Raw genomic sequence first — 24913 nt, forward strand, 5'->3', positions numbered from 1 at the left:
GCAGCCTGTGTGCTGGCAGGCTGCTGCACTCCCTAGCCCAGCAGAGAGCTGAAGGCTGCAGGTGGATCCCGAGCCTCGTGTGAGGCTCTGGGGGCTCACGTGTGTGTGCTCACACGCAGGGTGGGCACAACTGCTCTGTGCCCGGGCACTGGCACCCACAGCAGCAGCAGCAGCCTTCATTTCCCCGTGATGTGCTCTGTGCCCCATCAGGGTGGCTCTGTACCCATCAGGGTGGCTCTGTGCCCCATCAGGGTGGCTCTGTGCTCCATCAGGGTGACTCTGTACCCATCAGGGTGGCTCTGTGCCCCTTCAGGGTGGCTCTGTACCCATCAGGGTGACTCTGTACCCCATCAGGGTGGCTCTGTACCCATCAGGATGGCTCTGTGCCCCTTCAGGGTGACTCTGTACCCATAAGGGTGGCTCTGTACCCCATCAGGGTGGCTCTGTACCCATCAGGGTGGTTCTGTGCTCCATCAGGGTGGCTCTGTACCCCATCAGGATGGCTCTGTACCCATCAGGATGGCTCTGTGCCCCATCAGGGTGGCTCTGTACCCATCAGGGTGGCTCTGTGCCCCATCAGGGTGGCTCTGTGCCCCATCAGGGTGGCTCTGTACCCCATTAGGGTGGCTCTGTGCCCCATCAGGGTGGCTCTGTACCCATCAGGGTGGCTCTGTGCCCCATCAGAGTGGGTCTGTGCCATGGCTCTGCTCCCTGGAACACCTGAGCATGGTCAGAGCCAGCTCCTGGCCCCATGGCTGGGCTGAGCCTCTGCTCTGAGCAGCAGGGAAAGCCTTGTGCTGTAGGAACCACTGAGTAAACCTTGCTGACCTCTGCAAAATGTTGTTTTCCTCAAGAAAAACCTACATATGGATTAGATGAACCCCTGCTCCTTGGACAGCTGGTCGTTTTGTTTAATTTGAATTAACGCAGCTACTTCAGTGCTTAAAATGAGGCACAGGCATAAAAAGCCTTCACGGGATTGCACGGCTTTTTATTTTTCCCTCCAGTTGTCATCCATGGCACTGACACAGAGATTTTAAACAAGTCTTGCAGGTCTCCTCATATTTTCCAGGAGAGATATCATCCCCTGTGGGGTCAGTATGAGTTCTTGGCATTTCCTGTCACAAACCCCATTAGCAGTGAGCCCCACGAGTCCCTGTGCTCACACCTCGAGGTGTTGTGCCTCCTGCCATGTCACACCCCTGATCCCACGCTGTGTGGCAAAGTGTTGTGTAAAGAGTCCTGAAACCTGCAAAAAATGGAAAAAAAATACAGTTGGGTTTGTTTTGCTTTGCATTTCAGGCTGGTGGCAATGTCTCCTTGGGCCAGGCTCCTCTCCAGCACCTCCAGGGTCAGCCTGCTGCTGCTGCTGGGCTCTGTGCTCCTCTCCTGCTCCAGCCTGGGACAGAGAGTGCCTGTAAGTTTTGGCTGCTCCACTTGACTTCAGACTGATAAAACACAGATGCTTTTTGCCTTTAAGGAAATGCCCATTATTCTTTAGGAAATGTCTTTCTCCTGCTTGAATTATGAAAACAAAGCAGAAAGGGTTCTGCTGATTTCTGTGTAAATGAAGAATCGCTTGTGTGGTGCTGCCCGTTTTTGCTAGAAATGCTAATGAAAATGGGGTATTGCAATGCAACTGTGGCCAGGCAGTGACAGCAGCACTTAAATGAACCAAGTCACATCCTTTTATCCTTACTGAGCGATTAATCCCCACACTTTTCCTGAGCAGAGCTGGTAAACATCAGCTGTCTCCATTATGTGTTTGAACAGATCCAGCACTGGGAGGCCTGGTGGTAAATTTACAATAGCCTGTATCACTAACTCCCTCTTGGATAATCACAGAGCTGTGGAAATCAGCTAAGTAATAACTGCTCCACTCACTCTTTTTTAGTCCTGTTGAGTCTTGGCTCAGAAAATGTTAACATTGATTTTCATCTGCAGAACCTGGGCTTTTATGGCTGTGATTGTTCCTGAGCTTTAACCATTTGTTATAATTTAAACAATTCCAAGCCCCTGATGCACTCAGCAAAAGCAGGAGTTAAGATCTGGTTCCTCGTGCATTTCTGAAATCGCAGTCGCTTTCCACAGCTGAAATAAGAACATTCTATAGGTTTGTCAGCCTTCCTTGTGTGTTACCACAATCATGGAATTGTGCAATTGTGTAGGTTGGGAGAGACCTTTGTGATCATTGAGTACAACCTTTAACCCAGTGCTGCCAAGGCCACCATCAGCCCACGTCCCCAAGTGCCACATCCACACTGTTGTTGCTACTCTGCGTGTTTTGCTCAGGTTGACATTTCTGTTGCTCAGAAAGACTCTTCTAGGCTGGAAACAGATATTTATATGCAGAGCATCCAAATTCTGACAGAAAATGTGCATGCATTTTTTCCCAAAGAGTGGAAGAACTGAAGGCAGAATGTGTCCCAGAATTTCCCAGTTAACCTCTGAATTTACTTACATTTTTCCCTGTGAAAACATCCTAAGGATTAAGAACCAAACACTTCATGAAGTGAGCTGTAACTCCATCTTAATTGCCAACAATTAGGACTAATCATTCCCTGTAGAGTGGTTAACTCAAATTCCTCAGTGGTGACTGAATTGGTGATCTCAGAAGCTGAAAATATTCCCTTCAGCAGGCACTGAGCTGTGGGGATGATGAGCCTGGACCAGTTCATCTGTTCCTGCTGGAACCAGAACAGCCCAGACCCAGAGTCAGTGCCTGGTGTGAGAGTACAGGTCATTTCTGTGCACTCTCCAGAGTTTTTTGTGACTCCCACCAGCTCCCTAGGGAGGCTTTCCATTGAACACCAAGGTTTCCCTCACAGCAAGGATTTTTTTCCCTGCTGTTCTTCCCTTGGTGTAACATCGAGCCGCTCGTGCTGGCTGCTCTCCCACACCTCTGCCAGCCTCGTGCTGCACTTGCCATGGAGGTGGTGATTAAATCCCTGCCTCATTGTTTTAAAAGCCTTGGAGAACACTGCAAGAGGGTGGAGAAGAGGATCCTCACATTTGTATCATGTGGGCAGCTCAGTGTGTTTTTTCTTGTGTCCTATTTTGGAAACAGTTGAACTATTTTAGGTGAAATCTTCTCCAAGCCTGAAATAAGTGCATTTAAGAAAAAGAAAAAATAAAAACAACCCAACAAAACCGAAAAAAACCCACCAAACCCCAAACCAACCAACAAGCCTTGAGGCATTCCACTCGTGTGGAAAATTTCAGCTGAAAAAGTTAAAAGTTTGACATATTTTTAGGCAAGGGAAAATGGGGTCTTACAATGTTATACAACCCTAATAATAGCCCGGGCTCCTGCCTCTGACAGGAGGAAATACAGGTAAGGCTCTGTGAGAGCTGGTTTGAAACCTGCAACCTGCTCTGGAATAGGAAATAAGCTGCGTTGCTTTGTTCAGCATAAATGTCATGCTAGTTATGCATGTTTAACCTTTAATATACTTTAAATCTAAATTTAACCATGTGGAAAGAATCTCAGATGTCAAAAAAAAAAATATCTGCTGGCGAGGGAAAAAATTTTGTATTCTCAGCCAGCACTAAATTACCCAGATGCAATTGCTAATGAGCTGAATCTCTTCTCTCCAAAAGGAGTTTGCCCTTACAAAAATAGAAGAGAGCGACATAAAAGATGGCAGTGGGAAGGTGCTGGGGACAGAGGATGACGCTGATCCTGAAGACCTGGAAGTGTTTTACCCCACGGGTCAGTGGCAAACCCTGCGTCCAGGTAACTGCTAATTATAGCATGCCTCTGGAACCCACCTGCCAGCACTGACAGGAGCCTTGCAGACGCTCCAAGAGCTGTTTGTTCCCATGACAATGTGTGCTTTTGCTGGTGCTCACACAGAGAGGAGGACTCGGTGACCCAGTGCAGGGACTGGAGGTGGTGAGCAAAGCGTCCAAGGAGGGGAGAGGTTGCTCCATGGCTTTCAGGTCACTGGAGCAGGAGGAGTGGGCTGCCAGCCCCCTGTGGGTGGGGGGCTGTCTCTGTCACTGGCTCCACAGCCCTTTCTCTCTTCATTTGTCAAGGGCCAGGTTTTATAACGTTTGTTGGCATGTGGATTCCCAGGTCTGCTGTGCTCCGGTGTGGCGCTGCTCAGCAGCAAGCTGATTAGGAGCTGTCACTGGAGCACTGCACAGCTTTTTAATAATGGCTTTTCTGTTCCTCGCCTGTTTGAAAGCTAGCTTTTATTTCCATCTGTGCAAACCACAAAAACTCTCTTCCCTTTCTTTGGGTTGGTGTCTTTCATTAGACATGCCTGGGACTCTGTGGTGAGAGGAGCCCAGCAGAGCAGCTTGGCCTCTGTGTGCTGAGAAGGCTCTGGAGGGGCCAAACCCATTCAAACACACACAGATGCACATGTGCATACATATTTCAACAATTAGCCTGTCTCTGGGATCCTGAACGAGCTGTTTAATCCACTTGTGCTTTGGTGTCCTCATGTATATGCAGGTGTAATACTTTCCCACCTCACAAGGGTGAACTAAGTAGTAATTAATTTTTATAATGTGCTCTGAATTTAAGAGCTTTATCCTGTGCTCAGTATTATCATTGAAAGAATAAGTATGGGTTCCATTTGTCTTGAAATTTCTGCCAGATATAGCAGAATGACTTTTCCAAATGTAAATCTTTGTATAACATAAATGGCTACAAAAGCCCCTGCGTTCCACAGAGCTGCAGTATATACTTATATTCCATTTCTGTACCATTATGTATGGAAGGCGTGTGGTGTCCCTGCTCATTATTCAGCCTGGCAGATCCCCACCAGCTTTGTTGGAGCAGAACAATCATTAGAAACCTCATTGCAGGGTTTGTTCACAAGCACCTTCTCCACTGCTCGGGTGCCTTATTCCGCTTCATTTTTGTAGTTATTCCATGTTGGGCACATGCAGTGAAGGGCTTGTGGAAGTGGAGAGCTTGTCAGTATTCACAGAGGAGAGTAATTTTGGTTACTCTTGTAAAGACTTAAATGGTGTCCTGCCTCATGTTCTGACTACAGACCCCAGCACTGGGGACGTGGCACAAAGAGGAGCCGGCCTTGGTCTCCTGCTGCCAGCCTGGGTTTCTGTCTCCTGGGGTTCTTCTGCAGTGAAATCCCTGTGAGGACTGGCACTGACACCTTCAGCACGTGTTAGCCAAGGCTGGGGCCCTGCTGCCAGCATGAGCCCATCCCTGCAGCCTCTGGCCACACTTTCCCAGTGTGAGCTCAGCTCTGGCTGGCAGGAAGCTGACTGGCACAGCTGCTGCTGTGGCTGCACAGGGATTCACCTTTTGGTGCTGCAGCAGAGCCACGCAGCTTGGCAGCGTGTCCATCCCACTGGTTCTGCATGTTGCCATGTTTTCCATGTGGCTGCACTCACTGGCAGCTGAGCAGAGCCTGGCTGGGCTCAGGGTTTGTCTGCTGCTGCCCATGTCTCCAGAACACCGCCACTCCCTCTCCCGTTGTATCCCTGTGGCAAACTAGGCCAGTCTCTCTGGGGGAAGCAAATTCAAGTGTTTGAATTTAGAATTTGGATCTACAGTTCTGAGCACTGGGAGGGAGCTTGGAGCTGCGTTTGCCCCATCTCACTCCTCTTTCAACTTGTTCCTGTTCTGAGCTCACGCAGGATTTTGTGCTTCTCTACAATGGTGCAGCAGCTCATCTTTTATAGATGTGTTCCCAGTTTTCCTCTGCTGAGTTTCCAGTTCCCTGTTGCTAATTGCATCAACCCACATTTCCACCGGGACTGCAGCAGTGTCATCAACCTGTAACCTGTCAAATCCCTCCCCAAATTCGATTGTTGTTGTGTCTGTAATGCTTTGGGCGCTTGTTCCTCGCTGTCTACAGTGTGAGCTGGATTTTGATCAAGTGCTTCCTTGCACTATGAGCACACTTCAAGCTGCTGGAGGTGGCTGGATGCAAACACAGAGAGACAGTTGCCCTAAGAGCTGTGCTGCCTGTGATCTGGAAGCAAGATCAGTTGTCTCTTCTGCCAGGCAGCCGGAGCTGACGGCTCTGGAAAGGTTGGTGAAACTTCCCAAAGCCCTTTAACACTTCGTTAGGCATTGCTTCTTTCTCACTTGGCACTAAATAATGCACCAGGTGCAGGCTCAGACTGAAGGGAGATGTGTGCCCCAGAGAGGCTTCCAGCACCTCTGCTCTTAGACTTTTGGGCATCATCTGTGGGGCTTTTCCTTCTGTCCATGTTTGGAGTCCACAGGAACCTGGAGGTTTTTTGGGGTTTAGTGAGTGGGATTGCTGTTTCCTCTGAATGAAGGTTCACACCCCTGCTCTGACTCCTCATGGTCAGGTAACAGAGTTTGTTTGAAGTTGTGCTTCCTCTGCAGTCTTTTTTCTTTCAGAATACACTTTCTCCATGTGACAGTACCCTTGGGAGCTGGAACATATTTTACTTTTGTTATTTGGGCACCAAATTTCCCAATATTTTGTTCAGCATTCCTGATGATGATTGGAAGTTGGATTTCTCTGGCCATCTAGTTGTATCACTGAGCAGCAGATTTTCCACCCAGCAGTGGTGGGAAATTTTCCACGCAGCAGTGGCGCCTCTGGGGGGAGTTTGCTGTGAAGATTCAGAGCAAGGATATTAGAGGCAGGGGTTTAATTGGGAAAGGAAAAGGGCATTAATCACCCCCCAGCAGTGATGAGTGGAGAGCTGGGGCTGCACAGGGCTCTGCTCTGCCCATCCCCGTGGCAGCAGTCCTTTGCTGCTCCCTAATGTGGCAGAAACCCTCTGGCAGCTTTTCCGGCTGACAGTTGGGAGTTAATGAGTCCAGTTTCCAATTCAGATGGACAAGTGAGAACCTCCACTGCCCAGATATCAAAATATTTACAGATTGCTCTGCAGAGAGGTGGCCGTGGGGCACAGAGGCTGCCTTTGCTGCAGAGCAGCTCCCTGCAGACTGGAGGGATGGAGTAGAGCCTGGCACTGTGACTGGCACGGTGCAGCATGGATCTCTCTGGGCTTTGGATGGATGTCTCAGGGCAGAGCAGGGAGCTCAGCTGGCCTGCACCTTCAGCTGTGGTTAAAGCTCTGCCTTGCAGAGCTGAACCTGCAGTGACTCCCCACTGTTTGTGCTGCCCAGAGTAATTTTCTGCAGTGCCCAATGATTTCCCAGTTAAAAACCAAGGAGCCACAGCTGCTGCTGCTGGTCAGGCTGCCAGAATGAAGCTGATGTGAGCATGCTGTTGGTGCTGCTTCTGCAAAGATGAAACCATCTCATGTTCAGCAGGGAGCCAGTGATACATTGCTTGGCATTTAAATATCCATGGCTGCAGCTCCCAAGGATCCTCAGGCTACCTTTGCTGCTCCTGCTTGTCACAGGTCTTCTCCCGTCTCATTTGCTGCTCAAACAAGGTTTTACACCTGTGGGAGCCCAGTTCTGCAGGCAGCCACGGCAGGGAGGCGTTTTCAGGGCTGCTTTGAAGGGCTTGTTGTGCAAGGACAGGGCTGAGGATGGGCAGTACCTCGGCCCAGCTTCACTGCCAGTCTGTCCTCCAGGGGATTCCAGTGGCCAAATGAGGCAGCACTGATTTGGCTGACAGGAGGTTCCTGAGGCAGGGGAGGCAGGAGGCAGCATGATCTGTGCCAGGCCTATGCCACAGCCTGTGGGGGTGACCTGGCTGCTGCTGAGGGTCCCCTCACACCTTGTCTGCTCCTGCTGCTCGCTGGGATGTCCTGAGCTGCAACAACTCTTGCTAATTGCTCTGCTGAATTCATCACTGTCCAAACCATTGGCTTCTCACTCACCCAGACCTAACTGAGACAGTGGTGGGCAGGTCTCTGAAATATTTATGGCAGCACAGTCAAGAGAGGGCTGTGAAATACAGAGTGAAACCACCAGGGTATGCTCGTTTTTGCAAAGTTTGACATGTCTAATCCAGGAAATAGGAGCCTCATCAGATCAGCACGGTTTTGCTTACAGAGGGAAGGCAAATGGAATTTTAAAAACCTCATCTGTACTAGATGAAATGCTTCTTCTCCACGTTTCTTTATAAAACGACTTGTTAGTGATGTGCAGATGGGAGGAATCTCGACTCTGGAGTTGTTATAATCTTGTCTGGCCAGCAACAGGAGAGCTGGAGGATGATTCCAGCAGGTAGGAAAGGCCAGGCTGACTTGAGAGCAAATGTTCAGTGCTTGGAAGCTGAGTTATGGTCCCTGGTAGTTCTCCCTCTACTTGTTTTCAATCTGACTTCTAGCATAGGAGGCTTTCCATCTCCTTAATTTATCTCCTGCCTGTCCTTTTTATTGCCAGCTGCCTTCATGGGCTCCTCTCTCAGCTTCCTACCCTTGTGAGCTTCCCTTTGCCCCTCATCCTCACATCACAGGCAGCACAGTGTCCCTAACACTTGTGCCTAATTCCAAGTCCTTGGCAGAAGTGCCAGGGCTGAAGTTCCAGGTGCTGCTCCTGCCCGGCGTGTGGGGCAGTGCCAGGCAGATGGGGCTCACCAAGCACACCCTCCATGCCCTGGTCCTGGTCTGGGTAAGAGGGATGGTGATGTTTCCCTCCAGCTGTTGGTGAGAGACAGGACTGGGGCTCAGGAGATGCTGGGACAGTGAGCAGACAGGGGTTCCCAGCCCCCTGCTCCAGCAGGAGGATGTGTTTGAAGGATGCCAGCTCTGGGCAGGGAATCACAGCACAAATGTCCTGCCCTGCAGCTTGGTTTCAGCATTTCTGTACAGAATTGGGACCCCCAATTCCATGAATTGGGAGCCAGCTTTTGCTCCCCAAATGCAGGTAAAACTTCTCTTCTGTCATGTGCAGAAGTGGCAGTGTCCTGGCAGCACTGGTGTGGTGAGGAAAAGCCCTACAATGCTTGCTCAGGTTTAGGAGCAGAGTGGGCTTGGGGTGGGTTTTTGGTGTGTCAGGTCAGTCCTGTCCCTTGCTGGCCATGATTACTGGTTACTGGTTTCAAACTGGTTACAAAAGACTTTGGCAGGGATGCTCCTTCTGCCAAAAACTAACTGTGCTTCTGAGCAGCCAGAATAAAATCTGAGCTTCTGTAACACAGAGCCATGGGCTAGGCTGTGGGCACTGCCAAAACAAGGGTGCAGGGCTGTGTTTCCATGAGCCAAGCCATGACTCCTGCTAGTGGTTTGTGGAATTCTGAGCCCTGCAGGGTATTCCAGGTGGTCAGGAGTGGCCATAAACCAGGGGATGAGGTGCTGAGAGTCAAGCAGTGGTTTTAGTGCAACAGGAGGAGGTTAAGTTGCAGCTTTCAGAATAATTTCAAACTTCACTTTAATGATGCTCAGGCTGCTGGTGGTGTAATAGCAGCAGACATCAGCAGTGGGATCCATTCCCGTGGTTAAATGTACATTGTTTGGTGGGGGAAAAGTGCTTTGAAGGAAGAGAGACTGTTTCCCAGGGAAGACATCTCTCATTCCTTGCTTTTATCTCCTCCCTGCCAAGCTGGGAATGCCGTGAGCCTGTGAGCTGCTGAGAGGTGCTCAAATGTGTGCTGGGTGATGAGGAATACCTTGCTCTGGTTTTTATGTGCAAGTAGGCTGGATTTGCTGCAATAGCTCCAATAACCTTCGAGTGGCTGTTTAGAAGGATGAACCTCATTAAAGAAGAGGTATTTAATAACAGGCCTATTTTTATCTCTCTCTTTATCTAACAGTCTGCACATTTATTTCAAGCTTGTAACAGTGCTTTGGAAAAAAAATGTTTTCCCTCCTCTGAAATGTTTTGGCAGTGCCTCCAGCCTTGGTTATCTTGAATTTCCAGTCTGGCTAGCATCTCTCCTCCTTCCAAAGCCAGCAAGCCACAGCAGGCCCAAAGCTCCAACATTTTCCTTGGGAAATGGGAAATTCCTGGGGGAATATGTTTTCAAAACATGGGACTTGGGTCCCAGGGTCACTGAAACAGTTCTGAAGGTTTGATCAAACAATCACAGCAACTGCCTCAGGCTTCAAATGTGTGATCTTGTGTGGGACAGGCACTGCAGTGTTTGGTTTTTGCTGCAGGATGTGACTGACCACACGCTCTGGGAGAGACTGGCAGCTCTGGGGTCAGGCATTCCTGCAGAGATTTTTTTGTCCTAAATTTGTCAACTTTATTCTGTAATGTCATAAATTCGGCCCTGACCTATAGATATCTTGCAGACATTGTGTGTTCAGCCCACTCTCCTGTGTTTGCTGTCATTTGCTGGTGGTGAAGGAGGCAGCCCCAGCCCTGAGGGGTTGCACCATCTTTCCACCTCCTTCCACATCTGTCCCTTTGGCATTGCTGTCTCTGTACCCAGACCCTGCCCTGACTGAAGGTTTGCTGGAGCACAGGTGTCTGAGCCTGTGGCCAGGATGACCATTTCTGAGCCCTTTTCCCAGGATACTTGTGGCCATATGCTCCAGGAGATGCTGGATTTGGGCCTTGGGATGTGTGTGGCAGTTGTTACAAAAGAACTTGGCTCTAGGGGCTAATCCCTGGTTTTTCCTTGCTGTTCAGTCTGCATCATATACATCCCTTACCCACAGTTTTGCAGCATTATCTTTTTCCATATTTAGGGAGTGTTTTCCATGGTCTTGCTCAGGCCCTTCCTCCCTGCAGTTTCCCCTGTGGGTTAAAGCCTGACTTACTGAAACTTCCACAGAGCTGATTCTGGGCGGGCAAGGACAAGGCCAGAGGGTTTTCAGCAGTCAGCACAGTCAGATGGCTCATGTGAGGAATATTTCACTTGCTCCTTCACAGCTCTTGCCTGCAAATTGTCCTCTTGCTCAGATGGGGCTCCAGTTTCTTTTTTTTTTCTCCTTTTTCTTTCCTAAGTTATTCAGTTTTCCACACATTTATTTATAGGGTCACACATGCAACAGGTCTGCTTTTTCCACAGATCCTTCCAGAGCCACGTGCTGTGCCTGCTCCATTCTGGTGCAAAAGCACCTTCTCCTCTGAGGAAAACTCAGAATATCCCTCCAGCTGTCTTGACTGAGCGAGGCATTTTCTCTGAACCCTGCCCTCTGTTCATTTCAGAATCTGCAGGAAATTTGGGACATAAATTAAAAAGGTATTTGATGCTCCTTGAGGTCTAGAAGCTGGTTTTGCATTTGTTTTTACTTGAATGCACACTGAGATAAATGGCTCTGCTTTACTGAAGCTGCTTCCTTTGGCATCCTGAGGAAGCTTCCTAGCTAAAAAATAAATATGGCTCTGTTTTTCCAGCCCTGCTTTACCAGCAAAAGCTGGGGAAGGAAATGTAATCTCCTTGGGTCTGTCCTGATTTTTTGTACAGCTAATTCCCATTTATTGAAAGAACTCTTCCATGCCAGATTAACGTTTAATTTTTTATTATGTGTTTACATTTTGGAAGGAGTAAGGGTGGTGGTGTTGGAAATTCTAATGAGGGACAACATTTCTGATTGAAAAGACTCAGGCTCCTCTCTCCTGATTTTTCTGCCTGATCCTTCAGACTGCAGGAAGTTTTGCTTGGGTCATTCACTTGTGACAGGATGTTATGTGAATACAGAATTGATGTGTGCAGCCTGTCACTTGGAATTGCTGCTGTTCCACTGCTGGAGAGCTCCCGTGGTTGCAGAGTCCTTGCAAGCAGCAATAACAGGAATGTGCCAGTGATCCTGCAAAGCCAGAGGAGGAGCAGGGAGCTGCAAGTCTCCCCCATCACTGCGGGGTGTGAATAAATAGATCTAATCAACAATTTACATGTTAGCCCTGGACCAGGGTTTATTTTCCGGATGTGTCATTCAGCCCAAGCAAAACCTCTGCATCTCAGGCTGGTGGTGTTTCTAAAAGCACCTCTAAGTGATCACTGAGGCTGGATTTTGAGCTGCATTTACATTTTGATAGAATCTGCTGCTTTCCTTATCTGAAACAAAGCCTACCTGATCTTCATTAATTACACTATCATTTCACCTAACCAGGGTGCTACTAATTACAGTTATCTGTCTGTTCTTCACCAGATAATACACAAAAAAATTGTTATCCCTGGCTGTATCTGGATTAGCTTGTTGTATTCATATTGTTGCATAATTATATTTCCTGAGTCTCATACCTTCTCTCAATGGTCTTCTCACGGCAGATCTTCACAGCAGTGGTGTTGTATTCATATTGCTGTACAATTATATTTCCAGAGCCTCATACCTTCTGGGTGGCTTTCTCATGGCAGATCTTCACAGCAGTGGTGTTGTTGCTTCTCGGTCAGGGCTCCTCTCCCAGGCTCTCCCTGACCACCCCGCCCCCTTTTATCTCAGCTACCTCCATGGGCTACAGCTGCTGCCCAATCAAGGACATCACAGCTGCAGCCCATTTACAATAACTAGAATCAGGGCAGGGTCACTAATACAATACAAAGATCTTTCACTGCCATACATATATTTGCAATACATAAGTTAACTCAGGCCCCCACATTAGCTGGAGCTGTAAGGGGGGTGCACATGGTGATGGGTTTTACAGGTGGAGTGCAGGTATTTATAGACTGTCTGAGGAAATGCTGGATGAGTGGCTGCTGCCCCACTGGCTGTGCTGCCATCCCAGCAGCAAAACATACAGAAAACACTGCTTAAACACAGAAAAATGGTTACTGCAGGGTGGCTGGAGCAGGCCATCTCCACAAGAGAGGTGATGGAGTCCTGGGACATCCCAGACCCACCTGAGCACAGCCCTAGGGCTGGAGGGGACACTGCTGGAGCAGAGGTTGATCCCAGAGGTGTTTCTGGGCTCAGCTATCTGGGACTGTCTGGCAGTGCCTTTTTTGAGACAGAAAATCTCACGGGGGCTTCACAGAGAGCTGCAAGCCCTGGTGGTGGTGCTGACTGCTGCCCCACTAACATCAGCTGCAGTCTGAGCAGGGCAAGCACAGAAAGGGCTCCTCTGAAAAGAGGCAGCAGGAAATGTCTGAGCTGCTGGGGAGCTGCGGTCCAGAGGGCTGGAGCCGGGAGCCAGAGGCTGCAGGGAAGGGGGTCCATGAGGGCAGAGCCTTTGCTGGAAGAGAAGCCAAGGGGCTTTCACTTGACTCTTGTTTCATCATCCTTCCACACACTGATCTCTTCAGATGCTCTCTAAACCTTTGGTTTGCTTTCTGAAGGGGAAAGGACTTGTCCTGGAGGAGGAGCAGAGCCAGGCTGCTGAGGAGAGCTGGTGGCTGTCAGCTGGAAAGAGGGGAGGGACATGGAGGCCAGAGGGGGGACACTGGGTGAGGAGATGTTCACACTCATCTCCATCCACTGTGAGTGCCAAACACACCTGCACTCCTGTTTGTATGGCTTGCTGTACTTGATAAACTGATATATGTGAATTTGGGGGTTTTTGTTACCTTTTTGTATTCTGAAGAGAACTAAAGATGGTTCACATGATTTTTTTTTGTGCCTTCTGCAGTGCAGGTGATACAGGCAGGGATGGAACAGCAGCATCTTTATACTTGTCAAGTCTTCATCCACACCTACGGTACTGCCTGAAGCTCAAAGTGATTTTCTTGCAGGCTTAGAACTCTACACCAGCAGGGAGAGCAAGAAACTCAGTGGAGATTATGCTCCAGAAAAACTGTATGCGTGGCCCAAAAGCTAAATATGGAACCATGGAAGTGCACACTGCAGTGGTAGGGGAGGTGGGAATGCTGAATGGGGAGGTTTCCTGCCCTTCTGGCACCAGGAACCAGGGGTCCTCTGGTTTTCTATGGTTCTCCTTGAGGATCTCTGGTTCTCTATGGTTCTCCTTGAGGATCTCTCGTTCTCCATAGTCTTCCTTGAGGATCTCTGGTTCTCCATGGTTTTCCACGAGGATCTCTGGCTCTCCATGGTCTTCCATGAGGATCTCTGGTTCTCCATAAGGATCCCTGGTTCCCCATGGTTCCCCCCAGGGCTGTGCTGGTGCCTTGCCCAGAGCTTGCTGTGTCAGCAGGCAGCAGTTTCAGGTGGGGCTGCTCTGCTGGCAGGGCCTTGGTGTTCCCAGCAGGGCAGGGCAGGGATGCTCCTGTCCCAGCAGGACACTGGGCATGCAGGTACCACCCTACAGCAGCTGCTCCTCCTCTGCATCACTTCCAGGGACAGAACTCCTGTCCTGCTGCGTGGCAGGGAGCCCTGCAGAGCCAGCACGGAGGGGACAGGCTGGGCAGCAGCTGGGCAGCACTGGTTTAATCCTTTTTGCCTGTTCCTGCCATGGAAGCTGTGTACTGGGTGAGATGTGTGTGTTTGGGGAGGGCTGGCCCGACCATTAGCCTGTCAGGGTTTGCAGCACTGGCAGCTGGGGAGAAAACTGTTATTAAGTGTAACGTGGCACCTTGGAGACGGAAGCATGGGGAGACAATAAATACAGCCTTCCAAAATGCCATTTTATGGTGTCATTCTTCAGAATTTATTAAGACTTAGTTGCAGCCATGCCTGCAGCCTCCTGTGCTGGAATCCATAAATTGTGTTCATTATCTCCAGCACTTGCTCTGACCTGCTGTATTTTACAAGGGGGGAGACACTGGAGGCGTGGGGACACCCCAGCTGCTTTCTGCAGCCATTCCCCTGGTGCCAATCCAGCTTTTCTGGGATTGCTGGGACACCCCAGGCAGTGCTTGGCTGCGTGGATGGACCCCAGGTGTGATGTGGTGGTTGAAGAGAACACTGAGGGACTGAGGAGTTGCCAAAATCACCACAGCTCCACGGGGAGCAGGGAAGCAGCTGGGTGAGGGGGGAGCCATGGGCATGTTGGAGCACACTGGCACATTTGTCACTCCACTGTGGGGCCACCCCAGCAGTCTTGGATGTGCTGAGGATGCTGGAGATGGAAAAGGGTTCACAGGAGCTCCCTGAACTGCACACAGGGAGATGCTACACCCCTGCTTGGTGTCCTCTTGCACCAGTGTTCTCAAATGAAAACACAAATGAAATTGTGCTCCTTTCGCCCACTTTTTGTCATGACAAATCTCAGCAGCAGCATGTTTGTGTACCCTCATCCTTATCCTCAGCATTTAGGTCCAGGATGGAGGAAAACAAGTTCAAGCCCAACCTCCTGATAATTTATTATGTTCCTTATGCTTAAAGGCAAAATTTAAGTTGCCAAATGCAGATGTTTGCATGCTCATTTTTTAGCTCTCAAAGTACTTTCTGTGTGCTTGATTGATGGATATCCCTGTTACATTAATAGCTGTGCTTTGCAGAAAGCTGTTATTACCAGGACAGTCTGGTGTGGGTTTCAGTTTTTCTTCTTGCATTTAAAATCCATTATTAATGTCTTTCTGAGGGAAAAAAAAAAGTTTCAATTCAGGCATTTTGCTTTGCTTTCTCAGGCTTCTTCTCAACTGTCTTTACAGTGGTGCTTTAAAATCAATATTACAATTGTTCTTCATATTTTACTGAGTGGTTGAGGGTTTCTGCATCTTGTTATTGATTTCTGATTGTACTGCAGGACATGTAGGTGCACACAGGTTGTTCTGTGGTGGATAACTTCATATGTGTCTTCCTAATCATCACTGAGTTGCCTTCTGCATGTTCCCTGTTGCTGGATGCGGCTGCTGAGCATGGAAGGCACCAGGAGAGCTCTGAGTGCAATCCTGAGACACCAATCTTGTGACTTCTCATTTAATTCAGTTTGGTTTTCAATCAGACACAGGGGTCACATGAGGCTTGTGGGGTCTCCTCTTTTGTGTAATCTTTGCAGAGTTCTTCTGCCCTGGCTTTTCAGGCAGCTTCATGTTCTGTGTTGTAGGAGCAAAACAAGTCATTGTCCTGGCTTTGTGTGGGGTGGTCATAATGCACCTTTAGCTTCCAGCACTGACCTTGGCCCTTGGGGCAGCTCTGCAGGCAGATCTCAGCATTTCAGAGGTGCAGAGTCATTGGATCCCAGAATGGTTTGGGTTGGAAGGGAGCCTTGAACTCATCCAATTCCAATCCCCTGCCATGGCAGGGACACCTTCCACCATCCCAGGCTGCTCCAAGCCCCAGTGTCCAGCCTGGCCCTGGCCACTGCCAGGGATCCAGGGGCAGCCCCAGTTGCTCTGGGCACCCTGTGCCAGGGCCTGGCCACCCTCCCAGGGAACAATTCCTGATTCCCAATATCCCATCCATCCCTGCCCTCTGGCAGTGGAAGCCATTCCCTGTGTCCTGGCACTCCAGGCCCCTGTAAAGGTTCAAGTCTCAATGAAGCAATGCAGAAGCCCAGTGTGCATTGGTAACTGCTGTAAAGCTGGATTTGCAGACTGAGGCTCTTGGAGCACATCAGCACTGATGGCACAATCTGTGTGAGAGCTTGTTGGCACCAGAGGAACCTGTGAGCAGTGACAGGACTGTGGCCAGCATGGGTGCTCCAAAATGCGTCCATGGCTCCAGGTGGGTGTGCAGGGGAAGAGCTCTGTGTGTGTGTGGGCACAGTCCTTCCCAGCTCTGCATGCCCTGGCACAGGCTCCACATCTGCCAGGGGCTGTGACTGTGCCAACAGGCACTCTGCAGAGGGCTGTCTGTGCACAAACCTCTGCTGGCTGGACTGGGCTGTTTGCTCCTCAGGCTTATCCTGGACAGGCTCCTGCACCTTCACACATGGAGGCTACACCTGGCTTCTGAGGAACTGGTTGTTGCAGTTTGTCTGTCCGTGCTGGGGACCAGGACAAGCACTGCCACAGGAGCTGGTCCTATGTCCCCGGGGTGACAGGGCTCGGTGGTGGCAGCACTGGCAGGAGACACGGCAGAGCCAGGGAGGGGACAGGGCTGGCACCCATAACAATGGGCAGGCTCTGACACTGCTGCTGGAACTCACTTAGCAATTCTGTTGATGTTCTGGAAACGAAAATATAATTCAGGCCACCTTCTCCTCCAAGCTGACCCTGAGAATCTGGGAGAAGAGCTACTGAATAATTAGGGGCTTTTTTTTTCTCCCCCCTTTTTGCTGGAGTTACTGCTCAGTGTTGAACTGTCCTCTACAGTGTCATCACTTCCCTTGAACTTACTGCTCCGAGTGTACTTAGCATTAATGTTATTACATAAATTGCAGTCTCATTAATCACTGGGGGCTGGAGCACATCCTTGTTGTGCTGTTTTGTGGGTGACTTGGCTGGTGGGAACCCCTGGCCAGGGATGGGGGCTGTGGCTGGAGCACTCCCCCTCTGCTCCTGAGCCTGGTTTAGCTGAGCTTTGTGTGTCTCACCCTGCAGGATCTGGAGTGTTTGCCAGCACTGCCATGATTGCAGCCTTGCTGCTGCAGAGGAGAAAAGGGAAAGGTTGGTTTGTCCCAAGGGAGTTTGGCTGGACCACATCCCTGCTGCTGTCCCTGTGATTTGGGTCTGTGGGGTCCCAAAATGCAGAGCCCAGCCTCGTGGCTTGGCAGTGAACACCCAGAGCCCGTGCTCTGTGCAGGGTCTGCTGCAGGGCTGTTTGATGATGCTGTGCTTCTGTCTCTGTGGCAGAGCTCTCAGCCTTCGTAGCAACGTAAATTCTCTTGGCTGCATACTAAAATTACACTGAGTTATTGATTTATCTTTGAGAGGATTTCCTTCCCGAGGGACATTTCTGGCTGCTGTAGTGATTTAGTTCTCCTGCAAGGGCAGAATCCGTGGCAGAGCAGAGCCACCCTCCTGCCCTCGAGCCTGCAGCTCAGGGTCACGATCCCTCAGGCTTCCTCTGCAAGCTGATTTCTGTTCCAAGGCTGGGACAAGGTTACATGGCTGTTATTTCAGTGTAACAACTGCAAATAAAAGGGCATTTTCAACTTTCCACTGCAGAAGCTGCAAGTCTGGGACAAGCCTTTGTGCCATGGCACCAGCATTATCTTGCACATGTCTCAAACCCAGCTCCAAGGCTGGCACGTGGGACTTGTGGAGTCATGCCAGCCTTAATACACTTGCACTCCTGGGAATGTTTTAGTTCCTCAGAGTGGGGTATGATGGGAGCAGGAGCTTGCAACACTTTTCTCCTAAAGCTTCAGGGTACAGCCTCTCTTTTCTTTGCTTTCTATTGACTCACAATGGAGCATCTCTAAAAACCAGGCCAGGTGAGTTCCTGCTGCTGGTCCTGAGGAAGCCAAGACAGTTCTTTTCTTCTATCCCCAGTTTTCTCCCCTTGGCCCTGAAAGCCCCCCCACCAACTATGGCTCAGCTGGTGAGCACCATCAGTAGAAGGACCTGACCCTTCAGGACATGGCTCAATGTTTCAGATATTCTGTGGCTGGAAAATGCCCAGCTCTGTGTCCTTGGGTGCCCATTTGAAGCACGTCCCTGTGGGTTCCTGTATCTAATCCCACTATCTAGTGGATTTGGCACCAATCTCAGCTGCATACTGATAAAATGGGAGGCTGCTCGTGCATGTGGTGTTATAAAACAGCATCCACCAATTAGGCCCAGGGAGAACATCAATTTATTTTCCTGTGAACCAAGTGTGGCACAGCTCCTTCCTTTCCCAGTGATCTATCTGTGAGATAAAACACATCTTTAGTGTCTATCTTAAATACTGCAGTGTTGGCAAGTTCTCTTGACAGAAATTAGGCTAATGTCCCTTACGGCTGCGTTAGCTGTAGAAACAAGGCTTTAAATTGAAGCTTTGCAAAGCGCTATTCCAGCGCCCTCTCCAAGGCATCTCCTTATTCCAGCTTTTATTATCCAAAATTGTTCTCACTCTGCCTTGGCAGCAGGGCTGGCAGGCAGCTCTGCCCATCCATCCTGCTGGTCTGGCAGCCAGGGGTGGGAGCAGCACCTCCGGGCTGGCCCGGGCAGTGCTGGCCAAGCCCCGCGGAGCCCTCGGCCCCGGGATGCTCCGGCTTGGGGGGCACCACTGCTGGGACGGGGCTGGGGCCTGGGTGAGGGGAGGCAGCTGACACCCATCGAGCACAGAGGGGATCCAAGGCAGTCAGCCGCACACCCTGACAGCGGCACAGCGTGTCCTGAAACGCTCCCACTGCGAGCTGGAGCTGGGAGAAGGAAGTTTGTGTTGTGCGTGTCTCATCCTTGCAATTTCAGCGCTGAGTTACAGACTCAGAAGCTGAGGACAGGAATAGGGAGTGCTGAGGCCTGGTCATGAATCCCCTTCTTGAGCTTCCCAGCCCTCCCCTGGAAAATAGTTTCCTTTTATGCTCCTTTACCCTCCTCAAGTTGAGCCCTTTTAGCCTTTAACTCCTTGTTTCCAACAACAGATTAACCAGGGCTGTTTTAAACCTCCTGATTCTCACACTGGTGTCGGTCCTGATGGATTATCCCTCCCTATTGTGTCCTTTCTGTGCCTCCACATTGCCAGGTTCTTTGGTGGCCCTCTCCTGAGTCGCTGAGAGAGGAGGAAAGGCTGAGAGTGACACATGTGGGAGACACGATGGTTGATGATGTTCTGGAGGTGCTAACCTCCATCATAGTAAAGAAGCCTCTCTCAAAATGTATTAAATGCCTAAAATCCCACAAAATTAATATCATCCTCAGTTCCTTTTGTCAGGTTCTCAATTCTCCTGGTCAGCTGCCTTGTTCTTCTCTGCCTACATCCTGTATTGATCTTCTCTGAACGTAGCCAAGCCTTCAGCATCCCAGATGGGCTTTCTGGAGTAACAAATAGACCTGAGGAATGACAATTATTGAATGGATTGTAGCATTGGCTTGGGGATAAATATTGTAGGGAGTTGGAAAGGGATTAAGACTGGCATTTGTAAGTAAGCTTCTCATGGATGTTGACTTGGGGACATGGTGAGACAAAGGTCACTGCAGTGTCTCTGCAGCCTGGTGTGCCATTTGAGAGATGAAATATCAGTGTGGCTGGATATGTTTGGTCTCTCTGTTTCTTCTGCTTGGACCTTTGTGGGATTAAACTCTCTAAACTGCTGCAGTTCACAGACTTCAAACCCAGTATCAGAAGAAAAAATAAATCAAGTGCCTTGTATTAAATCCTGAGCACATGGCTCCTGCTGCACCCAGGGCTGTGGTAACTCACTGCAGTGCCTGCCTTGAAGCTGGGGAGAAGGCTTTGCTGGCAAAGTGAAAACAGGTTGTGCCCACTCTACAAAAGGACACCCCTTCTTTTTCCTGCCCTGTGGTTATTTTTTCCTGGTGTGTTTGCTGCTGTTGCACTGCAAGGCAGAGCAGCCCTCCCAGCAGGGAGGTGGAGAGTGGAGCACTTGTTGGATGAGCTCTTTGCCACAGGAAGCATTTCCCTCCTGCAGCAGCAGCAGCAGCAGCAGCAGCAGGTACATCAGCAGATGCTGCAGCAGTGCCTCCATCAGAGGCCCTGTATTTCCCCCTGGAGCCCTCCTGTCATCCCTCCTTCCCTGAGATCCCTCCTCCCCAGGCTCCTCGCTGGCTTCCACCTTCAATTCCATCACTTCCAGACTTCCCAGGGGGCCCAGGCACCTCATGGGAGGGCCACGCTGTGCCCTGTGTGTGACAGACACCCCTCGTGTCCTTGTAGCTCCCCTGCACGGGAGGGATGAGGTTTGGTGTGTGTTCAGCAGGCTCAGCTCTGGGCATGAGGCTGGGCCCCCTGGTGTGCCACCACCATCATCATCGTCACCTTGGCTGCCATGGAGGGTGGGTGGCAGTCACAGGGTCTGCTCTGGCACTGCCAGCCAGGCCCTGCCTGTCCCCACATCCCTGCCTGTCCCAGGGGCTCGCCTGCCCCTCCTTCCCCCTTGCTGCAGGAGCTGCAGGAGAAGCCAAGTGGATTTGGCAGGTGGTGTGAGGAGAGAGCCCAGCCCAGCCTCCCCCACAGGGTGCCTCTGTTTGAATAGCAGCGTTCAGAGCACTCAGCACCCACTGATCAGCTGGGAGAACATAAATCCCAGTGCCACAGGAGAGCCCTGGCTCAGGGAAAAGGGCCAGTTGTGAGCACTGTCCAGCCCAGTGTCCAAATGGAATGGTGCTTTCACATCTCTTATCAAGGGTTACTTAGTGGAGAGCCCCTTCCTTGTGAGGCTTTGTTCTCTGCTAGCTGTGGATTGAATCACAGGAGGAGGGATTGGATTCTGGCATCATTTTAAAAACGTTTTCATTCTATTTGCTGAGGGGACCTCAGAGAAGACCTCTCAGCACTGTGACAAAAGAGTGGCTCTAAAACCCTTTTCAGCCAAACAAGTGTTTGAGTTGAAGGCTGATGGATGGTGCTTAAAGATGTGGTTACTGCAGCAAGGTTGGCATTAAAAATCCCTGGGTGCAAGAAAGTTCTCCCAAGGTTACTGTGGAGGTTGTCTCCCTGTAATCATGGTGTGAGCAGCCCTTAACACCCTGAGTCCACCAGTGAGCTCTGTGGCATCAGCCATGGGAGAGCAGCAGCACAGCAAGCACCAGTGGGTCACTTGTCTCTTGCTAAATGAGAAACTGCAATGGGATCAGCCCTTTTGGGGTGGCATCACTGTGGCAGGAGGGCTGGAACTGGATGATCTTTAAGGTCCCTTCCAACCAAACTGTTCCACAATTCTTTCCCTGTCCCTGTCCAAGTGGGGTTCAAGCAGAAAGCAGTGCTGCTGCTTTGGGACCTGTGAGGAGCCTGGGCAGGAGCACACCTGCTGTTGGGATGTACCAGAACAGGGTGGCTTTGGAGCTTTCCCAGGAATGCCTTTGCTGCCACCAGCTGTGCTGGATGTTGAACAGGGGACAGATTCACCCTTGGCAAGCTTGAAAGCATTTCAGATGGCTTCTGTCCCTGCTCCAGTGCAGCACAGAACAAAATCAGATGTTGGAGAAGATGTCATACTTAGACATCACCATTCTGACAGGTCAATTACCAGGATGTTTATTAACATAGCTTGGAATGTCACAGAAAGGTTTGTCAGATAAACTAGCCAACTGAAGTTCTTACATGAGACTTCCTTGGTTTTGTTGAGATGCTTTGAACTCTTCATTCAATCTCTCAACAATTCATCCCATTCAGGCCTTTCTGGAAGAGCCTCTGCAAGGTCTGTGGCTGGGGGATCAGGCCCTGCCTGCTCCCTGTGTGTCTGGGTGTGGAATCCTTTGAATCCCTCAGGGCAATCCCCAGGGCTGTGCCCTGGAAGAATATGCTATAGAGTCTCCACCTAGGCTGAAAGGGAAAATTTCCCCATGGAGCCTTGCACAACACTATGAACCACCCCAGTTCCTTTCCCATATGTCCCAAACTCTGGTAGTTTCTCCTTTCCCTGTTCCCTCATTGGTTGTGGTATCCCTGGTGCTGGCTCTGTGTCTCCCCTGTAGGGCAGTGCCCTTTGCCCTGCCCTTTGTGCCACCCCAGTGCCTTTGGGCCATTGGCCACTGACCCCTAATTAACCCTGTGCACACCACATGGCCAGCTCTTTTGTCTCTGATTCCCCTTTGGCGTGCTGGAATAAACCTTTGCTGGAATTTGTCATACAAAAGGCCCTTCTGCCTCTCGTGGCTGAACTGGCCATGGTGAGTGTGGTGTGTGGGCTTGGCTGCTCTCCCTGAATGTTCACCCAAGCAGCTTTTCCAAGGAGATGCTTATTGGGAAATAGGCAGCAGCATCCACCATCCAAACCCCTGTGTTGCTCCATCTGGGTGCCCTGGGAGGCAGAAGGAAGCAGCAGTGCCAATTGTTTGCTCATGCTGTAAGGACAGAACTCCTCTCTGAGGGTTTCCTCTGCAAGCCCAGGAAGAGAAGGACACTTCTGTTCCTTGTCAGCCCTCTGGGCAATGATCAGACAGAACAGTGCTGAAACCAGGCTGGCAGCACCAGGGCTGGTCGCTCGCAGGCAGAGGCAGCCCAGCTCCTCCAGCCCGAGCTGGGCAGCGCCTGGGAGAGGTGGCACCATGGCACTGGGCATGGTGCATCACCCCAGGGGTTCCTGCTGCATCCCATCCCCTGCAGAGCCCCTGCTGTCCCTGGTTACCTGAGCAGTGGAGAGGCAGTGCCCAGGCTGGTGCTGCTCTGAGGAGATGCTGCACTCAGCAGGCAGCTCTAGCTCCCCAGCAGTACCGTGGGAGGAGGAGCTGCCCACGGAGTGCATTTGTAAAGCATTTCTTCCCCAGGAAGATGAGTTTGTCACAGGAGTTTGTACTTGGGATGTGCACACAGGTGTCTGAGCTTCCTCCCTGCCTGAGGTGGGGAATGCTGGGGGTGCTGGGGCAGCTGCTGGGAGAGCTTCCAGGCCTGGTGCTGTGAAACCTCCCCACCAGCTATCAGGAGGAGGTGACACAGAGCATATTAATGACATTTTCCAGTGGCACTTAATTGGGAGGAGCAGTGAGTATCAGACAGTGAACTAATGCAAAAGGCTATAGCTGAGTGAAGAAGGGAAAGAAAAAGAAAGGAAAGAAAGAAAAGATAGGAAAGAAAGGGAAGAAAGGAAGAAAGAGAAAGAAAGAGAGAAAGAGAGAGAAAGAGAGAGAGAAAGAGAGAGAAAGAGAGAAAGAGAGAAAGAAAGAGAGAAAGAGAGAGAGAGAGAAAGAGAGAGAGAAAGAGAGAGAAAGAAAGAAAGAAAGAAAGAAAGAAAGAAAGAAAGAAAGAAAGAAAGAAAGAAAGAAAGAAAGAAAGAAAGAAAGAAAGAAAGAAAGAGAGAAAAAGAAAGAAAGAAAGAAAGAAAGAAAGAAAGAAAGAAAGAAAGAAAGAAAGAAAGAAAGAAAGAAAGAAAGAAAGAAAGAAAGAAAGAAAGAAAGAAAGAAAGAGAAAGAAAGAAAGAAAGAAAGAAAGAAAGAAAGAAAGAAAGAAAGAAAGAAAGAAAGAAAGAGAAAAAGAAAGAAAGAAAGAAAGAAAGAAAGAAAGAAAGAAAGAAAGAAAGAAAGAAAGAAAGAAAGAAAGAAAGAAAGAAAGAGAAAGAAAGAGAAAAATAAATAAAGAAAGAAAGAAAGAAAGAAAGAAAGAAAGAAAGAAAGAGAGAGAGAAAGAGAGAGAGGAAGAGAGAGAGAGAGAGAGAGAGAAAGAAAGAAAGAAAGAAAGAAAGAAAGAAAGAAAGAAAGAAAGAAAGAAAGAAAGAAAGAAAGAAAGAAAGAAAGAAAGAAAGAAAGAAAGAAAGAAAGAAAGAAAGAAAGAAAGAAAGAAAGAAAGAAAGAAAGAAAGAAAGAAAGAAAGAAAGAAAGAAAGAAAGAAAGAAAGAAAGAAAGAAAGAAAGAAAGAAAGAAAGAAGAGATTCAGGCTCTGGGCCTCTTCTTCCCATTAGTAATCCATCTCATCCTTACCTGTGTCTGTTACATGTCTTCCTTTTGTGTGTACAAATGTTCTGTTTTGAAGTAACAAACAATCTGGAGAGCCTCAGCCGGGTCCCCAGCCCTGGCACTGGTGGCTCCTGGAGCTGGGGACGCAGCTCTGGGGAGCTCTGCTGCTCGCTGGGATTTGTCTCCTGGTGGTTTTTAATCATTATTTTATTAAGGGAGAAGGTGTGGTGCCATCAGATAACTTATTATGGATGCTCTGGCAGTGTGATTATTTCAGTACTGCAGCACTGCCGGTGTGTTTTGCTGGAACATTCACATATTGATTCCAGATTCCTTTGTTGCCTGTACTAGAAAGAAAGTCGCTTTTCCCTCACTCCCTGCGTGGAGAGAAACAAAGAGTAAAGGAAGGTAGATGCTATCTGAGGCTTGCTCACACACCGAGGTAATTTTTGAGAGCTGCAGAGCCACTTACTGACTCATAACTGGGGCTTGTTTTCAAACCCTTGATAGATTTTGAATTCTCTTACAATGGCAAACAAGGATGCTCACTTGGGGGCAAGCCAGGAATCTGCCTCAGTGAGCTGGATCACCTTTGTTCTGCTTCCTCCAGCCTTCCCAGGGGACATTCCTGTGCCAAGGGGACAGGGTGGTGCTGCAGGGGGAGAGTCTCCTGTCCCTCTTGGGCTCCTCTTGATGGGCAGTCAGTGGCTGTCAGCTTTGTCCAAGGGGTGGGGATGGGATGGGATGGGATGGGATGGGATGGGATGGGATGGGATGGGATGGATGGGATGGGATGGGATGGGATGGGATGGGATGGGATGGGATGGGGAAGCCACTCTCAGGAGTGCAGTGAGTTACTGCACAACCTTGGTGGGAGGTTTGCAGGTGAGTGTGTGATGTACAACTTGCCAGCCTGTAGCTGT

The 24913-nt window shown here is 49.8% G+C and overlaps 1 protein-coding gene across 1 annotated transcript in view; it reads left to right on the forward strand.

Annotated features, from left to right (window-relative positions):
• The first annotated feature begins 1307 nt into the window (after nt 1-1307).
• Nucleotides 1308-24913, forward strand: part of LOC134414047 (nucleotide exchange factor SIL1-like) — a 64718-nt gene continuing 41112 nt past the window's right edge. Inside the window, exons 1-2 of the mRNA XM_063148044.1 lie at nt 1308-1417; nt 3601-3736. Of these exons, the coding sequence (XP_063004114.1) occupies nt 1313-1417; nt 3601-3736 (241 nt within the window). The 5' untranslated portion in view covers nt 1308-1312. The remainder of the gene's footprint in view (nt 1418-3600; nt 3737-24913) is intronic.

The sequence above is a fragment of the Melospiza melodia genome, unplaced genomic scaffold, assembly GCF_035770615.1.
Source record: "Melospiza melodia melodia isolate bMelMel2 unplaced genomic scaffold, bMelMel2.pri scaffold_99, whole genome shotgun sequence".
NCBI classification, from domain to species: Eukaryota; Metazoa; Chordata; class Aves; order Passeriformes; family Passerellidae; genus Melospiza; species Melospiza melodia.